Source organism: Mustela erminea, chromosome 6 (genome assembly GCF_009829155.1).
Source record: "Mustela erminea isolate mMusErm1 chromosome 6, mMusErm1.Pri, whole genome shotgun sequence".
Lineage (NCBI taxonomy): Eukaryota > Metazoa > Chordata > Mammalia > Carnivora > Mustelidae > Mustela > Mustela erminea.
The window spans coordinates 113,734,552-113,754,608 of NC_045619.1; the positions used below are offsets into that span (position 1 = coordinate 113,734,552).

General features: G+C 35.9%; 1 protein-coding gene across 1 annotated transcript in view; it reads right to left on the reverse strand.

Moving 5' to 3' along the window:
• The window catches only part of LOC116594225 (coiled-coil domain-containing protein 7-like), a 247,483-nt gene that overhangs the window by 65,907 nt on the left and 161,519 nt on the right, over window positions 1–20,057 (reverse strand). Inside the window, 1 exon segment of the mRNA XM_032349334.1 lies at window positions 11,163–11,267. Coding sequence (XP_032205225.1) covers window positions 11,163–11,267 — 105 coding nt within the window.

Below are 20,057 nucleotides of genomic sequence, written 5' to 3' on the forward strand. Positions count from 1 at the left end.
GAAAAGTAAATGAAAAGAAAAAAAAAAAAAAGAACCCAGTCAAAATGAACCCCAAGGATAAGATGTATATAATACCAGAACAAAACAAATACACAGAAACACTAACAGAAGAATAAGATGGGAATGTGATTATAAATCCTTGATGTAGGCAAGAAAGGCTATTTTAATTCTTCCTGGGTGTATCTTGATATCTTTGTTAAATGACTCAACTTTCCAGAGATAAAGGGAGATTAAAACTGGTTTATATATAGGGGTGGTATTGATAAGGGGAAAAGGATTACTTTGAAGCTACATCTATATGTATATTTTCAAAAGAAAAAGAAAAACACAGGTATATGTATGAAAAAACTTCAAGTTAAAAGGTTATTATGAAATATAATGGGGATGTTAACATTTGTAATGGTAAGTAGGTTAAAAAAATTACAAGAACAAGAATCATGAAAACAAGTTAAGAAAAAGTTAAAAGTTAAAAAAAAACATACACACAAACTCCCACAGGTGGTGCGCACCCCCACACTGTCTCAGTGGTCGCCCGAGGTGCCTGCTTGTTTCTGCACCCCTGTGCTACTAAAGCCACAAGCCATATTGGTCCAGGGAGCCCACTCCAGTGGCTGCCTTTGCTGGGACTGCTGTCTGGGGTCCAGGCCCATGCAGGGCGCACTTAGACCCCACGGTCACACAGGTCGCAGAAGGCTGCCACCAAGGGATCCTGACCAGAGATTGCACCAGGTTCTCCCAGGCACAGGCTGGGAGTGTCCCAACCCTTAGCCAGTGGCAGAAGGCTGGGGTCCTAAAGAGTGCTGGTTGATGCCCACACCAAGCTCTCTCAGGCGCTTGCGGGAGTGCACTCAGACCCCGTGGTCATGCAAGGCATGCAGAGTGCAGAAGGCTGTGGACCTAGAGAGCACCAGCTGGTGCCCACACCAGACTGTCATGCACAGGTAGGAGTGTGCCCAACTGAGCAGTGGTGCAAGCAGTGGAAAGCCGGGGCCTTAGGGGCCATGGACTAGGGGCTCCACTGTACTCTCTCTGGTACCAGTGGTCACTGGTGGTGACTGTCCTGGGTCTGCAGGCTTATGCCCATGCCCATGACTGCACAATTCCACCAGTTGCCCTTGAGATCTTTTGCTCTTTTTGAGTGCCTGCAACCAGACTCTGGGTTAATGCTGGTCTCTAACCACAGGGCACTTTCAAATTGGAGTCTTATTTTTCAATAGGTCACTTCTGGTGGCTCCCTCCCCCTTCTGCTTATCCTCCAATATCAGTTCAAGCATTCCCACTCTGTTTTACCACTCCACTGATGTCTTCTACCCCTGCAGAGATCCAGAAGTGTATAATCCTACATCTCAGGTGGATTTCATGGGTGTTCAGAGTATTCTGGTAGATATTTAGCTCACTTTGAGGAACCAGTTGAAACAGGGTCTCCTACTTCTCCATCATCTTGCCCCTCCTCCTTGTTATTGATTTCTAGTTTCATACCATTATAGTCAAGACACATTCTTGAAATAATTTAAATATTCTTAGACTTGCTAATATTTCTTTTATGGGATGATATATGCTCTATCCTAGAACAGACTCCATGTATGCCTGAGAAGAATGTGTATTCTGCTACTATGCTGGCATATTCTGTATAGGCTCATTGGCTTATTTGGTTTAAAATATAGTTCAAGTCCAACGTTTCTTTATTGATTTTTTTTTGTCTGGATTATCAATCCATTGTTGATAGTGGAATATTGAAGTCTTCTGGTATTGTATTATTGTCTATTTCTCTCTTCAGTTCTATTATAATTTGCTTTATATATGTTTAGGTGCTCCAATGTGGGGTGAATATACATTTAAAGTTGTTACATCTTTTTCACCACTATGTGCATATATAAGTACTATATTTTTATTCTCCCCCAAATTTTATCTTATTAATATCACAATTTTTAATATTTATCTATAATGTATCATTGTAGCCATAGTTATTTTAATAGTTTTGTCTTTTTTTTTTTTTTAAAGATTTTATTTATTTGTCATAGGGAGAGAAGCGAGAGCAAGCACAGGCAGACAGAGTGGCAGGCAGAGGCAGAGGGAGAAGCAGGCTCCCAGCCAAGCAAGGAGCCCGATGTGGGACTCGATCCCAGGACGCTGGGATCATGACCTGAGCTGAAGGCAGCCGCTTAACCAACTGAGCCACCCAGGCGTCCCTTAATAGTTTTGTCTTAACCTTTATAATACAGGTAAAGGGATTTATATACCACCATTACATTATTTGACTTTTACCAAGGAGTGTTATGTTTTTATGTATTTTCATTATGTTACTAGTTAGCATCCTTTTGTGTCAGCTTAAAGAATACCTTTAGTTCTTATCAATTGGATCAAATTATGATAAACTTGACTCCTTTAACTTTTCTTCCTTTTTGTTTTTTGTCTGGGAAAATTTTGATCTCTCAATTCTGAAGGACAAATTTACTGGATAAAAAATTCTTGGATGGCAGTCCTCACCCCCCCTTTTAACAACTTGAAAATATCATCCAATTTCCTCCCGGGTTACAAGGTTCCTGCTTGCAGAAATCCACTAATAGGCTTATGAGTTTCCCTTGAGTATAACAGATTACTTTTGTGGCTTTCAATATTTTCTTTAAGTTTTGAGAATTTAATTATATGCTGCAATGTGGGTCTCTTTATATTCATTTTATTTGGTGTTGTTTGTGCTCCTTGCAAATGTCTATTTACACAAGTTTGGGAATTTTTTAGCTATTGCTAGAGTAATTTCTGCCCCTTTCTCATTCTCTTCTCTGTGACTCCCATAAAACATACATTATTTTACTTTACTTTATGATGACCCATTAGCCCTTTAGTCCTTTTCATTCTTTTTTTTTTTCCTTTTTGCTCCTTTGATTGGATAAAATCCACTGAGTTGTCTTTGAGTTTACTGATCTTTTCTTCTGCTTTACCTAGTCTATTAAGTAGTTCTATTGATTAAGTAGTTCTATTGATTTTTTTTCAAGTCAGTTATTTTATTCTTCAACCTTATGATTTATGTTTGGGTACTCTTCCTTCTCTGTTGAAATTCCTACTTTTTTCATACATTACTCTCCTGACATCAGTAAGCATCTTTATAACCTTTATTTTGAATTTGCTGTTGGGTAAATAACTTGTCTCTGTTTCCATAGGGTCAGTTTCTGGAGATTTGTCTTCCTTTGTTCAGAACATATTCCCATTCCTTCAGTTTAACTCTCGGTATTGTTTTGTGTGCACTAGATAAAACAGCCTTCTCTCCCAGCGATGACAGTCTGGACTTGTTTACGAGATAAACCTTGCCAATCAGCTTAGCCTACTCTTCTGTTTGCCGCTCAAACCTCTGTGCTTGTTTAAACTGCTGTCTTTGTTCTGAGTAGTGCCCAGGAGATTTGGGTGTGCTGTGACTAGTCAGCAACCCAAAGACATTAGAAATGTCCACACACTCAATCATGCACTGTGGATTACCGCTAATTGTCCTTTCAGCTCATCAATGCAGGCTAAGTGAAAGCCAATCATCAGGCTGAAGATAGAAAAGTCAGGATGTTAGATAAGTAGTCTATCTCCTAGTAAGGAGAAACTTCGAGTTGGGTGTTTTTGCCCATTCATCCTGTGATGATTTGGAGGAGATAGTCATTGAGAGTTATTTTGTATGCATATAGATGTGCATCATTAATCTCTGCAGTCCTGGTGCTCTTACAAATGCCGCACCCCTTCAGGTCCCAGAACCACCAAGCCCTTATACAAAGAAGTTAGGGTGCTAGATGTATAGACAAACTCCTTTAAAGGAGAAGATGGAGACTTGGCTTTATTCCTGGGATAAGCCATGAGAAGGCACAGGGAGTTCCTATATGCTTACATCAGCTTCGAGGGGATTAACTAGCTTAACACTGTCCCAGGGGACTCACAAATATCAAACATTGTTTGTTTGTTTGTTTTCAGATATAAGTGATTTGGGAGCCCATCCATCAAGTGGCAGCTGTAAAAGTTGTGGACATGTTCCTTCTATGGAGAAGCTGAAGACTTGGTTTTACTGTTTCCGCTGGAAGAAGAAGATAGAGAAAGTGCCCACAAGTACTTTCAGGCTCCCAAGAAGGTCCTAATAAGCTCCCTCATGCAGCGTGATTTAAAAGTAGATGGAGAAGAATGCAGTCAAGCCCCTTAAAGAGAGAAACTGGGAGCCTTGTATTTTTGCCTGCTCCCTCTGTACTGAGCCGAGGGGGATTGCCATTGGAAGTGTTCATGCATCCATTTTAAAATGACCTCTTTTTTTCAAGAAATAAGAACTGTTGGTGAGCATGTGGAAAAAAAGAAACATTTTCACACCGTTGGGAATGTAAACTGGTCAGTCACTATGGAAACAGCATGGAGGTTCCCCCCCAAAAATTAAAAATGGAAATACCATATGATCTGATAATTCTACTACTGAGTAGTTACCCAGAGAAAACAAAACTAATTTGAAAAGGTATTTGCACCCCTATGTTTATTGCAGCATTATTTACAATAGCCAAAGTGTGTCCATTTATAGACAAAAGATTAAGAAAGATTATGTGTGTGTGTGTGTGTGTGTGTGTGTGTGTGTACTATTCCATGTATATACATGGAATGGAATATTATTCACTATTACTCAGCTATAATAAAAGGTAAGAATGCGCTATTTGCCAAAACAGGAATGGGCCTAGAGAACATTATGCTAAGTGAAATATGTCAGACTGAGGAAGACAAATACCATATTATTTCATACATATGCAGAATCTTAAACAAACCAAAAGCAGAATCAAACATAAATACAGAGAACAAATTAATGGTTGCCAGAAGGGAGGGGCTTGGGAGGATAGGCCAAATGGGTAAAGAGAAGGTGATACAGGCTTCCGGCTGTGCGATGAATAAGTCATGGGAATAAAAGACACAGCATTAAGGAATATAGTCAGTGATACTGCAATAATATATAGTGGCAGATGTAGCTACACGTGTGATGTGAGCATAGTATAATGCATAAACTTGACATGGGGTGCCTGGGCGGCTCAGTCAATTAAGCCTCTGAATCTTGATTTTTATCTCAGGTCATTATCTCAGGGTTGTGAAACCAAGCCCTGTATTGGTCTCCATACTGGGCATGGAGCCTGCTTAAGATTATCTCCCTCTCCCTCTCCCTCTGCCTCTCCCACCCCACTTATGCTCACTCTCTTAAAAAAAAAAAAACCAACTTGTCAAATCAGTATATTATATACCTAAGACTAATGTAACACCATGTGTCAACTATAATAAAAAATAAAATAAAACAACATGGGTGTCCTCTTTTTAAAAATTTGTTACCTTTAGGACTTACAAACACTAAGGTACACTGATTCTCCAAGCTAGTAATTTGCGAGCCAGGAACCTGATTGGAAGCCATAAAACTTGGTTTTCAAGTATGTGGTCCAGGCCCTTTGCTCTTTAGGAAGTTCCCTCCAAGTTGTAAGGCTTGTTCCAGGGTGGGACTTATGGCATTGAGTATGTCTCAGGTTTTCCTAATTATTTCAATTAGGTATTATTTCAATTGGGTATTTTCTTGATTGCCTAATGTATAGGAGACACTCAACTAATTTCTGGATTTTTCTCAGAGGGAACTGGTTTGTGTTTAGCTGTATATGCAGTGCATCTATGGGAGGAAGAAAGTCAGGAGCCTCCTATTCTGCCATCTCTTTATATTCAACATGGCTTAATTGGAAACAACATGTAGTTGTGTTTTTTTTTCTTTTACATCAACTCTGACAGTATCTGTCTTTTGATTGGTGTATTTAGACCACTGACATTTAAAATGATGATTATTATACCTGAATTAATATCTACTATACTCGTTACTTCTTTCTTTCTTTTTCTTTGCATTTTCTCTATCCTCTCTTGTCAATGCTGCAAACATGAGTTCTTTCTTTCTTTCTTTTCTTCTTTCTTTCCTTCTTTCTCTCTCTCTCTCCCCCTTTTTCTTTCTTTCTTCTTTTCTTCTTCTTTCTTTATTCTGCTATTCACCATAGGTACCTGATAGGGCTCCTGGAGGAAAATTTCATAAAAACGTGGGATATTATATAAGGCTATATCCTAGAACATTTTATCTCTCACTCTAGTTCATCTCCAGTCTCCAGCAATTACTCAATGATACTTAATTTTCTTAGTAGTTGCTGGATCCAGTTTTGGTTTTTGTTTTCAGTAAGATGTGATTCTCCCTATCACCTATCTGTATAGTTTGGGAGTCATGGTTTGCCCTATGACTTCAGTTCTCTGATGAAGCTAAGGGTTGTTGAATTTCAGTTTTTTCAGCTTTTTCTTGTTTTGGTTATGGGAGTGAGGACTTCCAAGTTCTTTTCGACTGGAAAGCAGGAATCTCACATAGGTTTTAAAAATCGTTTTTCCTTTGGCTATTCGAGGTCTTTTCTGGTTCCATATAAATTTTAGAATTATTTGTTCCATTTCTTTGAAAAAGATGGATGGTACTTTGATAGGAATTGCATTAAATGTGTAGATTGCTTTAGGTAGCATAGACATTTTCACAATATTTATTCTTCCAATCCAGGAGCATGGAACATTTTTCCATTTCTTTGTGTCTTCCTCAATTTCTTTCAGTTTCTTTATAGTTTTCTGAGTATAGATTCTTAGCCTCTTTGGTTAGGTTTATTCCTATGTATCTTATGGTTTGGGGTGCAATTGTAAGTGGGATTGACTTCTTAATTTCTCTTTCTTCTGTCTTGTTGTTGGTGTAGAGAAATACAACTGATTTCTGTGCATTGATTTTATATCCTGACACTTTACTGAATTCCTGTATAAGTTCCAGCAGTTTTGGAGTGGAGTCTTTTGGGTTTTCCACATATAGTATCATATCATCTCTGAAGAGTGATAGTTTGACTTCTTCTTTGCCGATTTGGATGCCTTTAATTTCCTTTTGTTGTCTGATTGCTGAGGCTAGGACTTCTAGTACTATGTTGAATAGCAGTGGTGATAATGGACATCCCTGCTGTGTTCCTGACCTTAGCGGAAAAGCTTTTAGTTTTTCTCCATTGAGAATGATATTTGCAGTAGGTTTTTCATAGATGGCTTTGATGATATTGAGGTATGTGCCCTCTATCCCTACACTTTGAAGAGTTTTGATCAGGAAGGGATGCTGTACATTGTCAAATGCTTTTTCAGCATCTATTGAGAGTATCATATGGTTCTTGTTCTTTCTTTTTTTTTTTAAAAATATTTTATAAACATATGTTTTTATCCCCAGGGGTACAGGTCTGTGAATCACCAGGTTTACACACTTCACAGCACTCACCAAAGCACATACCCTCCCCAGTGTCCATAATCCCACCCCCTTCTCCCAAACCCCCTCCCCCCAGCAACCCTCAGTTTGTTTTGTGAGATTAAGAGTCACTTATGGTTTGTCTCCCTCCCAATCCCATCTTGTTTCATTTATTCTTCTTGTTCTTTCTTTTATTGATGTGTTGTATCACATTGATTTGCGAATGTTGAACCAAATGGATATTGAAAAAGAAAGCCAAAGTTGGTGGCATCACAATTCCGGACTTCAAGCTCTATTACAAAGCTGTCATCATCAAGACAGCATGGTACTGGCACAAAAACAGACACATAGATCAATGGAACAGAATAGAGAGCCCAGAAATAGACCCTCAACTCTATGGTCAACTAATCTTCGACAAAGCAGGAAAGAATGTCCAATGGGAAAAAGACAGCCCGTTCAATAAATGGTGTTGGGAAAATTGGACAGCCACATGCATAAAAATGAAATTGGACCATTTCCTCATACCACACATGAAAATAGACTCAAAATGGATGAAGGACCTCAATGTGTGAAAGGAATCCATCAAAATCCTTGAGGAGAACACAGGCAGGAACCTCTTCGACCTCAGCCGCAGCAACATCTTCCTAGGAACATCGCCAAAGGCAAGGGAAGCAAGGGCAAAAATGAACTATTGGGATTTCATCAAGATCAAAAGCTTTTGCACAGCAAAGGAAACAGTTAACAAAATCAAAAGACAACTGACAGAATGGGAGAAGATATTTGCAAACGACACGTCAGATAAAGGACTAGTGTCCAAAATCTATAAAGAACTTAGCAAACTCAACACCCAAAGAACAAATAATCCAATCAAGAAATGGGCAGAGGACATGAACAGACATTTCTGCAAAGAAGACATCCAGATGGCCAACAGACACATGAAAAAGTGCTCCATATCACTTGGCATCAGAGAAATACAAATCAAAACCACAATGAGATATCACCTCACACCAGTCAGAATGGCTAAAATCAACAAGTCAGGAAATGACAGATGCTGGCGAGGATGCGGAGAAAGGGGAACCCTCCTACACTGTTGGTGGGAATGCAAGCTGGTGCAGCCACTCTGGAAAACAGCATGGAGGTTCCTCAAAGTGTTGAAAATAGAACTGCCCTATGACCCAGCAATTGCACTACTGGGTATTTACCCTAAAGATACAAACGTAGTGATCCAAAGGGGCACGTGCACCCGAATGTTTATAGCAGCAATGTCCACAATAGCCAAACTATGGAAAGAACCTAGATGTCCATCAACAGATGAATGGATCAAGAAGATGTGGTATATATACACAATGGAATACTATGCAGCCATCAAAAGAAACGAAATCTTGCCATTTGCGACAACATGGATGGAACTAGAGCGTATTATGCTTAGCAAAATAAGTCAAGCAGAGAAAGACAACTATCATATGATCTCCCTGATATGAGGAAGTGGTGATGCAACATGGGGGCTTAAGTCGGTAGGAGAAGAATCAATGAAACAAGATGGGATTGGGAGGGAGACAAACCATAAGTGACTCTTAATCTCACAAAACAAACTGAGGTTGCTGGGGGGAGGGGGGTTGGGAGAGGGGGGTGGGGTTATGGACATTGGGGAGGGTTTGTGCTTTGGTGAGTGCTGTGAAGTGTGTAAACCTGGTGATTCACAGACCTGTACCCCTGGGGATAAAAATATATGTTTATAAAAAATGAAAAATTAAAAAAAATTTAAAAATAAAATAAAATAAAATAAAATGGAAAAAAATCGTTTTTCCTAGATAGTGCATTTGTTTTGCTACTAATACAAATTGCATAACTCTAAAACATGTTCATTTCTAATTTTGTGTTCTAGTATATAGATATAAAATTGGATTTTGTACAGTTTTATCTTATATCCAGGAATCTTGTAAATCAATTGATAATTTTAAGAGTTTATGTGTAGACTAGGGATTCTTTTAGATTGAAATAACTGCACAGTCATATTCTGCAGGTTAGAGTTTTACCTCTCCCTTGGAATTTTTATAAGTTTCTTCTTTATTGTAACAATTAGAGTAACCAGGACAATAATGAGTAGAAATAGTGATAATATACCGTTATATCTCATTCCAATATAGAAGAAAAATAATCTACTATTAAGTTGCTGAAAGTCTTTTGTTTTTTTTTAAGGAAACAAATTCCAAATAAAGAAATTTTAATTCATTTATTTTTTGAGATTATGACTTTTTTCTTATTTGATTAATGAGGTAAAGTTCTTCATTGCTTTTTATTCCTCTAAAATTTATATTAAAATCCCCACTTTCTATTCAGATTTTAGTGATTTGAGTCTTCTTTCTTTTTTCTTCATCAGTCTAAATTTTTCTCAGTTTCATTCATCTAATGAATCATCTGTGGACAGAATATATTTGGAAAATGGTTTTGATGCATTCTACCAGTCTCTGCCTTTAGTTTGGAGAACTTAATCCACTTACATTTAATTACTGATAAGAAATAATTCATTGCTGTCATTTGTAGCTTGTTTCCCCTCCCCCATTTCCTCTTATACTGACTCCTTTCATGTTCAGTTGATTTTTTAAAGGACTATATATTTTGTTTCCTTTCTAAATTTCCTTTGTATATATTCTATAGATTTTCTTTTTGGTTACCAAGAGGATTATGTATAACTTCTTAAAATTATAACAACCTAATTTAAATCAATACCAAACTTAACTGTAAACATCCAAAAACCATGTATATACAGCTCCACACCCCTCTTTTTGTATTGTCACAAACCACATTTTATACATTATACATTGTATGGTCAATGACATCGAGTTAACATTATTTGTATATATTTTCTTTACAATATTATATAATAAAAACTGGAGTTACAAACCACAATTTCAGTAATGCTGGCTTATATATTTGGCATGTATTCCCTAGAAATGTTTATTTCTTCATATAACATATAATGTTAGTTACTGCCTAACATCCTATCACTTTGACCTGAGAGATTCCATTTAGAGTTTCCTATAAGGCAGGTCTAGATGCAATGCCTTGAATGTCAGGAGATCTTCTATTCTTTATAGTCTGGTTTTGTGCTGGAGCACTCCTTCACACTTACACCAAATTTTCTTACTATTTTGAAGATTTTTTTTTCTTAAGTAGCGTTCTCTTAGTTACTGTAAACATTTGATTATTTCTCACTGCTCTGACAAAGTCAGATTTGACAGTTTCTGGAGTTTTGCTTGTTTGTTTGTTTTTTTAACGTTTCTTCTAAAGATCAAGAATTTGAGGCCTCCTCATCTATTTTGCTGCCTTATGGCAGTTGTTTGGAAACTGTCTCAGAATACTCAGTTTATATTTTATTGCAAAATACTTAGTCAACTGGCCATACCAGCTTTACACATATTCTAAATTCTTACATATTTTTCTCACCATTAGAAATGTCCCAACCTGGTGATAAGATAAAAAGCAGCCATATTATCTATTTTGTGAAAGCTCCATTTATTTATTCCATCTTGTTATTAGAAAAGATGATGTAAGAAATGAATTATGTTCTCTAAGAAACTGATCATATAACATCTAGTTTGTTATGAAATTTCACAATGTAGGGTGAATCCTATATATTTTTTTGTTTCATAAACAGGAAAGGAAAACCAATTAACCATTATGCACAATTACCTAATGAATCCTTGTTTGGTGGATTAATGTGCACATAAAAAATTCACCTAATAATAAATATTAATTGATTGATTAAAATAAAATCACTTTTGAGAAAAGTTGTCTTACATTTGGATTTCTTATATTCTTTTAACAACAGAATGATAGATTTAAAGTACTTTAACTGTTAAACTGTGTTTTTCTTGTCCAAACATAAATCTTTACTTACCTATGACTTTGTTTAAATCTAATTGATGTATTATATCAGTAATTGATGGATATATTGCTGGATGATCTGCTGTATCTGAAAGTTCTGAGGCTGCTTCATTTTTAACTAGAATAATAACAGATTACCAGATTAGTTGATTTAAAACTAAAATTTTTCTTATGGTAAAATTATAACACATAAAATTAATTAGAAATATTTTACTATATAGTTAGTTAGCCTTATTTTTTTAAGATTCTTTTAAAATTCCAATTAGTTAATTCAGTGATTTCAGCACTTACATACAACACCTGTTCCTCATCACAAGGATATTCCTTAACTTTATTTATTTTACAACTTAACATACATTATTCAATTAAACACAAATGTGCCTAATAATTTTTAAAACTGATTAAATAGCCACTATGTGCTAGTATTATACTAAGCATTTTTCAAATGTTACCTCCTTTAATATTCATAATAATTCTAGGAAGTCAGTATTTAATCCCATGGGAAATAGAGTTGAGAGAGATTATGAATATTTTAGATTATGAATATTTAGAAATTCACGTAGTTATTAAGTACCAAAACACGAAATGAATTTTGTTCTTTTAGGGTCCGAAATCTATTCTCCAGCTAGTAGATTCAAATGTCTCCCAGACTGAGCATGTAATGTGAGTGAAATGGAATTGTCTGTTTGGAGTGGCATGAATAATGAAGGGGAATGGACAGTATATGTTTATTAAAAATAAAAACCTATTACTCTTCCTGTTATAAATGCAGGCCTGGTATTCCTGGATCATCTAAATTCTCAAGAGAATACAGAAATGTAGATATTTGCAAGGAATTCCAAGATTTTAAAATATTTTCAAGTAATTTAAAAGTTTTAAGCATGGGACAAAAGAAATCATCAGCTATTATCACGGGAGATTCACCCAGTTTAGAAAGGATTAACCATTAACACATGGGTTAGACTTAAGAGTCAATTGCTAGGTTACATTTCTTTGTAAAACATCATTCTTTATCCACCAATTTATCTGTCATCTAGAAACAGGAAAATAAGTTCTAAAATCCTAAGGAAATAAGAACTTTCGGAAGAAAAAAATACCAATAAGCAAAATATGCCAAGAAAAAAGTGGAAAGAACAATTAAAAATTGAAATGCACAATTAAGGTAACATTTCCAAAGGCCAGTCCTCCACATTTAAATCCATGGAATTCCTTATAATTCTTAAAGAATTAATTTCTATGCCATAGTACATAAAAATGGAATTTTTGCATTCCTTTTACGAAGTCAAAATATTCATTGCAAAGATATTGACATTGAAATAGACATAACTGGCATAACTGCAATTAAAAATGCACATAGAAATATAATGCAAGTTAATAATACCTTTACTAAAAATAAAAGAAACAAGTAAAATCAATTTTAGTAATGTTTTATTTAACAAAATAAATCCAAAATATCATTGCAACACATAAAAGAATACAATTAATGAAATATTTTAAGTAGTCATTTTCACAGTAGGTTTTCAAACTCAAGCATGTATTATAAACTTGTAATACATCTCAATGAAGGTTAGCTGCATTTCAAGTGTTTGATATCCATATGTGGTTAGTGATTGCTATGTTACACAGTACATGTTTAGAATATAAATGCAAAAATCTTAAATAAACAATAAGGAAGTAAAATTATAAGTTTATTAAAATAACAGTATGGCATCATCTAATAGAATTCATTCCCAGAATTTAAGGTAGGTCATCTCTGAATATAGTTATTATATCACTAGTTCTCAAGAAAAGTGATGTAAGATTGTTTTAAGGTAAAAAGTCATTTATAAAACTTAACCATACATTCCTTTTTGAGTTTCCCCAACTTCATAGAGATATAATTTATATATGACATTGTATAAGTTTAGGGTGTGTATAAGTTTAGGGCTTATGATGTGATGATTTGATTCACTTATATACTGAAAACTGAATACCACAATAAATTCAACATGTCTATCACTATATATATATGCATATGTACATGTATATATGTATATATGTATATATACATATGTATATCGTATGTGTATATGTACATATATATATATTTGTGAGAATATTTAAGATGTAGTCTCTTAGAAATTTTCAAGTATACAGTATAGTATTAATAGCCACCATACTGTATATTACATCCCCAGAACTTATTAATCTTATAAATTGAAGATTATACTCTTTGGCCAACATTTCCCCATTTCACCTACTCTCAGGTCCCTGGCAACCACTATTCTACTCTATGTTCCCGTGAGTTAGTACATTTTGGATTACAAATATATAAGAAAGAATATACAGTACTTGTATTTTTTTTCTGACTTATTTCATGTAGCATAATAGTCTCAAGGTCCATCCATGTTTTGCAAAGGACAATATTTCCTTCTTTTTTATGGCTGAATAATATTCCACTGTATATATTTACCACACTTCCTTTATCCATTGATTTTTCAAAAAGACATGTAGGATTTTTTCCATATCTTGGCTAAGGTGATTAACACTGTAAGGGACAGGGAAGTGCAGATATCTCTTTGAGATTCTGGTTTCATTTTCTTCAAATACATACCCAGAATATGGAATTTTGAATCATATGGTAATCCTTTTTTTTTTTTTTTTGAGGAACCTCCATATTATTTTCCATTGGCTGTAACAATATGGTTCCCTTTTCTCCACTTTCTCACCAGAACTTGTTATCTCTTGTTTTATTGATAATATCCATTCTAACAGGTGTGAGATGATATCTTATTGCGGTTTTGATATGCCTTTCCTTGACAATTTGTGAAGTTAGGAATCTGTTCATCTACCTGCTGGCCATTTGAATTTCTTTGGAAAAAAGCATATATTCAGGTCCTCTACCCAGTTATAATGGGATTACTAGTGTTAATGCTACTGAGTTACATATTTAAGATATTGACCTCTTTTACCCAATATGTAGATTAAAAACTTTTTTTTTCCTATTCTGCAGGTTTCCATTTCATTTTGTTGAGTGCTTCTTTTGCTACACAGATTTAAAGTTTGATTTGTTCTATTTATTTATTCTTGTTTTTGTTGCTTGTGCTTTTGGTATCTTATCCAAAATGTCATTCCCAAGACCGATGTCAAAGAACCTTTTCCTTAGGTCTTCTAGGAGATTTATGGTTTCAGGGCTTACAGTTCAGTATTTATTTCAAATTTATTTTTGTGTATAGGGATCAATTTTATTTTTTACATGTGGATATTAAAGTTTCCCAACACAACTTATTGAAAAGACTATCCTTTCTTTATTTGAGTATTCTTGGCTTCCTTGTGAACTACTAGTTAACTGTATGCATTGGTTTATTTATGGACTCTCAATTCTCTTTCATTTGTCTGTGTGGCAGTTTTTTATACCAGTTTTGATTATAATAGCTTTCTAGTATGTAGTTTAAAATTAGGAAGTCCATGTCTGCAATTTTGTTCTTTCTCAAGATAACTTTGGTTGTATACGGTTTTGTTGTTGTTGTTCCACACAAATTTTATGATAGCTTTTCCTTTGCTGTGGAAATGCCATGTATAGTAACTGAAAAATCTATAGATGGCTTTGGGTTGTATTAATATTTTAACAATATTAATTATTCTGGGTTTGGGGGAGAGAAAGATGACAACAGATGAAGAGGGCCTTGGGCTTACCTCTTCCTGTGAATACAGCTAAATAACACACCATCCTAAATATCTCAGAAACTGACCTGAAAACTGACAGAACAAACACAACTGAAGGGAAGGGAAAGACCACATTAGAGAAATTAGAAAGTGTGGAGATTTGGTATAGGGAAGAAGTGAATTATGGGTACTTTAGAGGGGAAGGAGCCATGGTCATGGGGAAGGGCAAGAGAGAGAGGAACATGAGGGGAATGCACAAGAACATTTCTCCAAATCTACTGGCTTGGAATAAGAGAGGTTGAATTTCATGAGTTCTTGCAACCAGTGGACCTTAAAGCCCAGAGTTTAAAGGTGGGCATGGCTGGCATAGAGCTCAGAGGGTACTACATAGCTCCTGGAGATAAGCGGGGGGGAACCTAGAGGCAGATATCTTGGAAATAGTGATCTGAAGAACACATGGGGAACATGAAAGGGAGATTATTTGTTCTCAGAGTGCATCCATAAGAAGTGCTGATGGTGACACCTCACCAGGATCCAAGGAGCTGGCTGGCAGTTTCCCTCCCTATTCCTCAGTAAAAACACAGAGCCATCTGTGGAAAGCAGCGTAGCACCAACACTTGCTGCCTAACTTGTGTACACCAAGCCCCATGCCCATGCACTCTGGTGGGAATACTCTTCTCAGTTGTGCTTGCATCATTCCCGGTGTGGTGGGCCTCTACCCTGGAGAACCAGCACAAACCCCTGCCCATAAAATCATCTCCCAACCAGAGCTTTCTGCAGGCTTCAGTTCTGGTAGAGGTAGTGTCAGGTCTCATTTCACAAGCAGAACAAGTACACCTAGTTAAATCCCACCATGTGACCAGATGACTGGCCTGAAGGATGGAGCAATCAAAACACAACACCAGAGTACACACAACACATACCAGGGACAATCCCTGAAGTGCCAGATCCTGACTTCTTAAGGCCAGTTCTTTCAGGAACACAAGACATACCTGGCTTTTCTAATGTAGAGAAGAATGCCAAGACTTAGAAAAAGTGCCAAGATGGAGTATTTCATCTAAAATGAAAGAACAAGATAAGGCAATTGCCAGAGATATAAGCAAAACAAACATAAGTAACATGGCTGATGGAGAATTTAAAGCAACAGTTATAAAGATATTCACTGAGCTTGAGAAAAGAGTAGAAGACATGAGTGAGAGCCTTACCACAGAAATAAAAGAGGTAAAAAAAAATCAATCAGAGATGAAGAGTGCAATATATGAGGTAAGAAACAGACTTCACACAATGGACAGCAGGCTGGAAGAAGCAGAGAAATGAATTAGTGACCTAGAAGACAAAGTATTGGAAATCAAAAATTAATGAAGTTGAAGAAGAGAGAGAAAGAATAATTATGCAAAATAGGAATAGACTTAGGGAACTCAGTGACTACATCAAGCATAATAACATTCATTATTATAGGAGTTACAGAAGAAGAGAGAGAAAAGGGGTCAGAAAATTTATTTGAAGAAATAATAGCTGAAAACTTCCATAATCCAGAGAAGGGAACAGTCATTCAGATCCAGAGGGCACAGAGAACTTTCACCAAAATCAACAAAAGCAGGCCAACACCAACATATGTTATAAATAAATTTGCAAAATACAGTGATAAAGAAAACAATCTTAAAAGCAGTAAAACAAAAGAAATGCTTAACTTACAAGGGAAGACTTGTAAGGTAAGGTGAAGATTTCTCAAAAGAAACTTGGCAATCCAGAAGAGACTGATGTGATATATTCAACGTAGTGAATGGGAAAAATCTGAAGCTAAGAGTATTCTATCCAGCAAGGCTATCATTCAGAATAGAAGGAGAGATAAAGAGTTTCCCAGACAAACAAAAACTAGAGAAGTTCATGACCACTAAATCATCCCTCAAGAAATATTAAAGGGTTCTCTTTGTGTGGAAAAGAGACCAGAAGTGACAAAGAAAAGAAAAGAGCAGAGAAAATCTCCAGAAACAATGATAAAACAAGTAATAAAATGGCAATAAATACACATGTATCAGTAATTACTTTGACTGTAAATAGACTAAATGCTGCAATAAAAATATATAGGGCATCAGAATGGATTAAAAAACAAGTATCTTGCCTACAAGAGACAAATTTTAGACTTAAAACACCTGCAGATTGAATGAGAGGGGATGAAGAAACTTCCGTCATCAAATAGATGTCCAAAGAAAGCCAGAGTGGCAATACTTATACTGGACAAACTAGGCTTTAAAACAAAGACTGTAACAAAAGACAAAGAAAGGCACTATACAATATAAAGGAGATAATACAACAATTATAAATATTTATGCACCCAATATGGGAACACCCAAATAAATAAAACATTTACTAACAAACTTAAAGGAACTTATTCATAATAACAGAATAATAGTAGGGGACTTTAACACAACACTTATATCAATAGATTATCTAAATAGAAAATCAACATGGAAACAATGGCTTTACATGAAACATTGAATCAGATGGATCTAACATATATTCACAACATTCCATCCTAAAACAGGAGAATATTCATTCTTTTCTATTGCACATGGACCATTCTCCAGAATAGATCACATATTAGGTCACAAAACAGGCCTGGTCAAATGCAAAAACTTTGAAATCATACCATGCACCTTTCTGACCACTACAATGTAAAACTAGAAGTCAATCACAGGGAAAAAAATCCAGAAAAATTCCGAATACATGGAGATTAAGGAACATGCTACTAAAGAATGAAGGGATCTGGTTCGTTCCCGGGTTTCGGCACCAAAAAAAAAAAAAAAAAAAAAAAAAAAAAGAATGAAGGGATCAACCAGGAAATCAAAGAAATAAAAACTACATGGACTTTCCCCATTAATAATATTCTTTCCTGCTTTGAAGAAGACTGGTTGATACTATAAATGTGGGTCCATTTCTGAGTTTTCTGGTCTGTTCCATTGATCTGTGTTTCTGTTTTTGTGCCAGTACCATACTGTCTTGACCATGAGTTTTATAATATAACTTGAGGTCCAGAATTGTCATGCTTACAGCTTTGCTTTTCTTTTTCAAGATTCCTCTGGCTATTTGGGTTCTTTTGTATTTCCATACAAATTTTAGGATTGTTTATTTTAGCTCTGTGAAAGATGATGATAGTATTTTGATAGGGATTGCATTAAACTTGTAGATTGCTTTGTGTAGTATATATATTTTAATGATATCTGTTCTAATCCATAAGCATAGGATGTTTTTTCATTTTCTCAGTGGATTAAGCATATGACCTTTTTTTGGCTTAGTGAAATAATTTATGTACAATTTCAACTTTAATAGTTTAAAAACAGATACTTTCAAAGTAGAATAAAACAGAATATAGACCCTAGGTGGGAGGCAGAAAACCTGAAATGTAGTAATGATAAAATTAACTTTGCCTAAAAGCTTCACCAAATTAGATGCACATTATTGGCATGCAAGAAATAGCACAGAGAGAAAAATGCAGAATAAAGCAAGGGCAGGTATTCTCACCTGTACAAAATTTATTAAATTCCCACTTAAGTTATGTGTAATTCTTCATGGCAACTGAACATATTTTGGAAAAAATTTTTAAAACAGCACTAAAATGTACAAGAATAAAGAAACCAATAATTGTCAAAAATCAGTGAATGATATTTCTATTCTTTTTTAAAAAAGATTTTATTTATTTATTTGACAGACAGACAGAGATCACAGTAGGCAGAGAGGCAGGCAGAGAGAGAGAGAGAGGATGAAGCAGGCTCCCTGCTGAGCAGAGAGCCCGATGCGGGGCTCCATCCCAGGACCCCGGGATCATGACCTGAGCCGAAGGCAGAGGCTTAACCCCTGAGTCACCCAGGCACCCCTGATATCTCTATTCTTAATCTCAAGGGAAGCTCTCATACAGCTTCATGTAAAGTAGAAATATCCCCAGCCAGAAATGGGACATAGGTACATAATCACTCACAAAAATGATTGTGGGAGCAGACAAAATTAGTATTTGGAGCTTTGCACCTACTCAGAATTAGGCTGTGTCAATAATGAACTTTTGAATACAGAATCAAGTCCCAGATAGATTAGATATCTTGCCTATAGTAAGAGCTCAATAAATCTTTCAGGGAAAATTCCCTAAAAGGCAAGTTTAAAAAAAAGACAGACAGACAAGTTAGGTCCTTTCCATCTGAGAATCACTGTTACCTCTCTTATTTTTATTTATTTGTTTTTATTATGTTCAGTTAGCCACTGTAGAGTACATCATTAGTTTTTGATGTGGTATTCAGTGATTCACTAGTTATGTATTACAACCAATGCTCATCACAGCATGTGCCCTCCTCAATACCCACCACCCTATTATCTCTTTCCCTCACCTCCTCCCCTCTGAAACCCTAAGATTGTTTCCTAGGGTCCGTAGTCTGTCATGATTAATCTCCCTCTCTAATTTCTCCCTCTTCCCCTATGGTCCTCCGTGTTATTGCTTATGTTCCACATATGAGTGAAACCTATGATAGTCTTTTCTCTGCTTGTCTTACTTCACTTAACATAATCCCCTCCAATTCCATCCATGTTGGTGCAAATGTGGGTATTGATCCTTTCAGATGGCTGAATAATATTCTATTGCATATATGTTATCACATCTTCTTTATCCATTCATCTGTTGAAGAACATCCCGGCCCCTTTCAAGTTGAGGTTATTGTGGACACTGCTGCTATGAACATTGAGGTGCAAGTGCCCCTTCTTTTCACTACATCTGTATCTTTGGGGTAAATACCTAGTAGTGTAATTGCTGGGTCATAGTGTAGCTCTATTTTTTTAATATCTTGAGGAACCTCCATGGTGTTTTCCAGAATGGCTGTACCAGCATGCATTCCTATCAACAATGTAAGAGTGTTCCCTTTCTCCACATCCTTGCCAGCATTTGTTGTTTACTGTTTTGTTAATTTTTGACATTCTAATTGGTGTGTGGTGTATCTCATGTGGTTTTGATTTTTTATTTCCCTGCTGGATAGAGGTGTTGAAAATTTTCTCATGTGTCTGTTAGCCATTTGGATGTCTTCTTTGGAGAAGTGTCTGTTCATGTCTTCTGCCCATTTTTTTGACTTGCTTATTTGCTCATTGAGTGTTGAGTTTGAGAAGTTCTTTATAGATCTTGGGTATCAGCCCTATATTTGTAACATCATTTGCAAATATCTTCTCCCATTCCATAGGTTGCCTCTTAGTTTTGCTGACTGTTTCCTTTGCTATGCAGAAGCTTTTT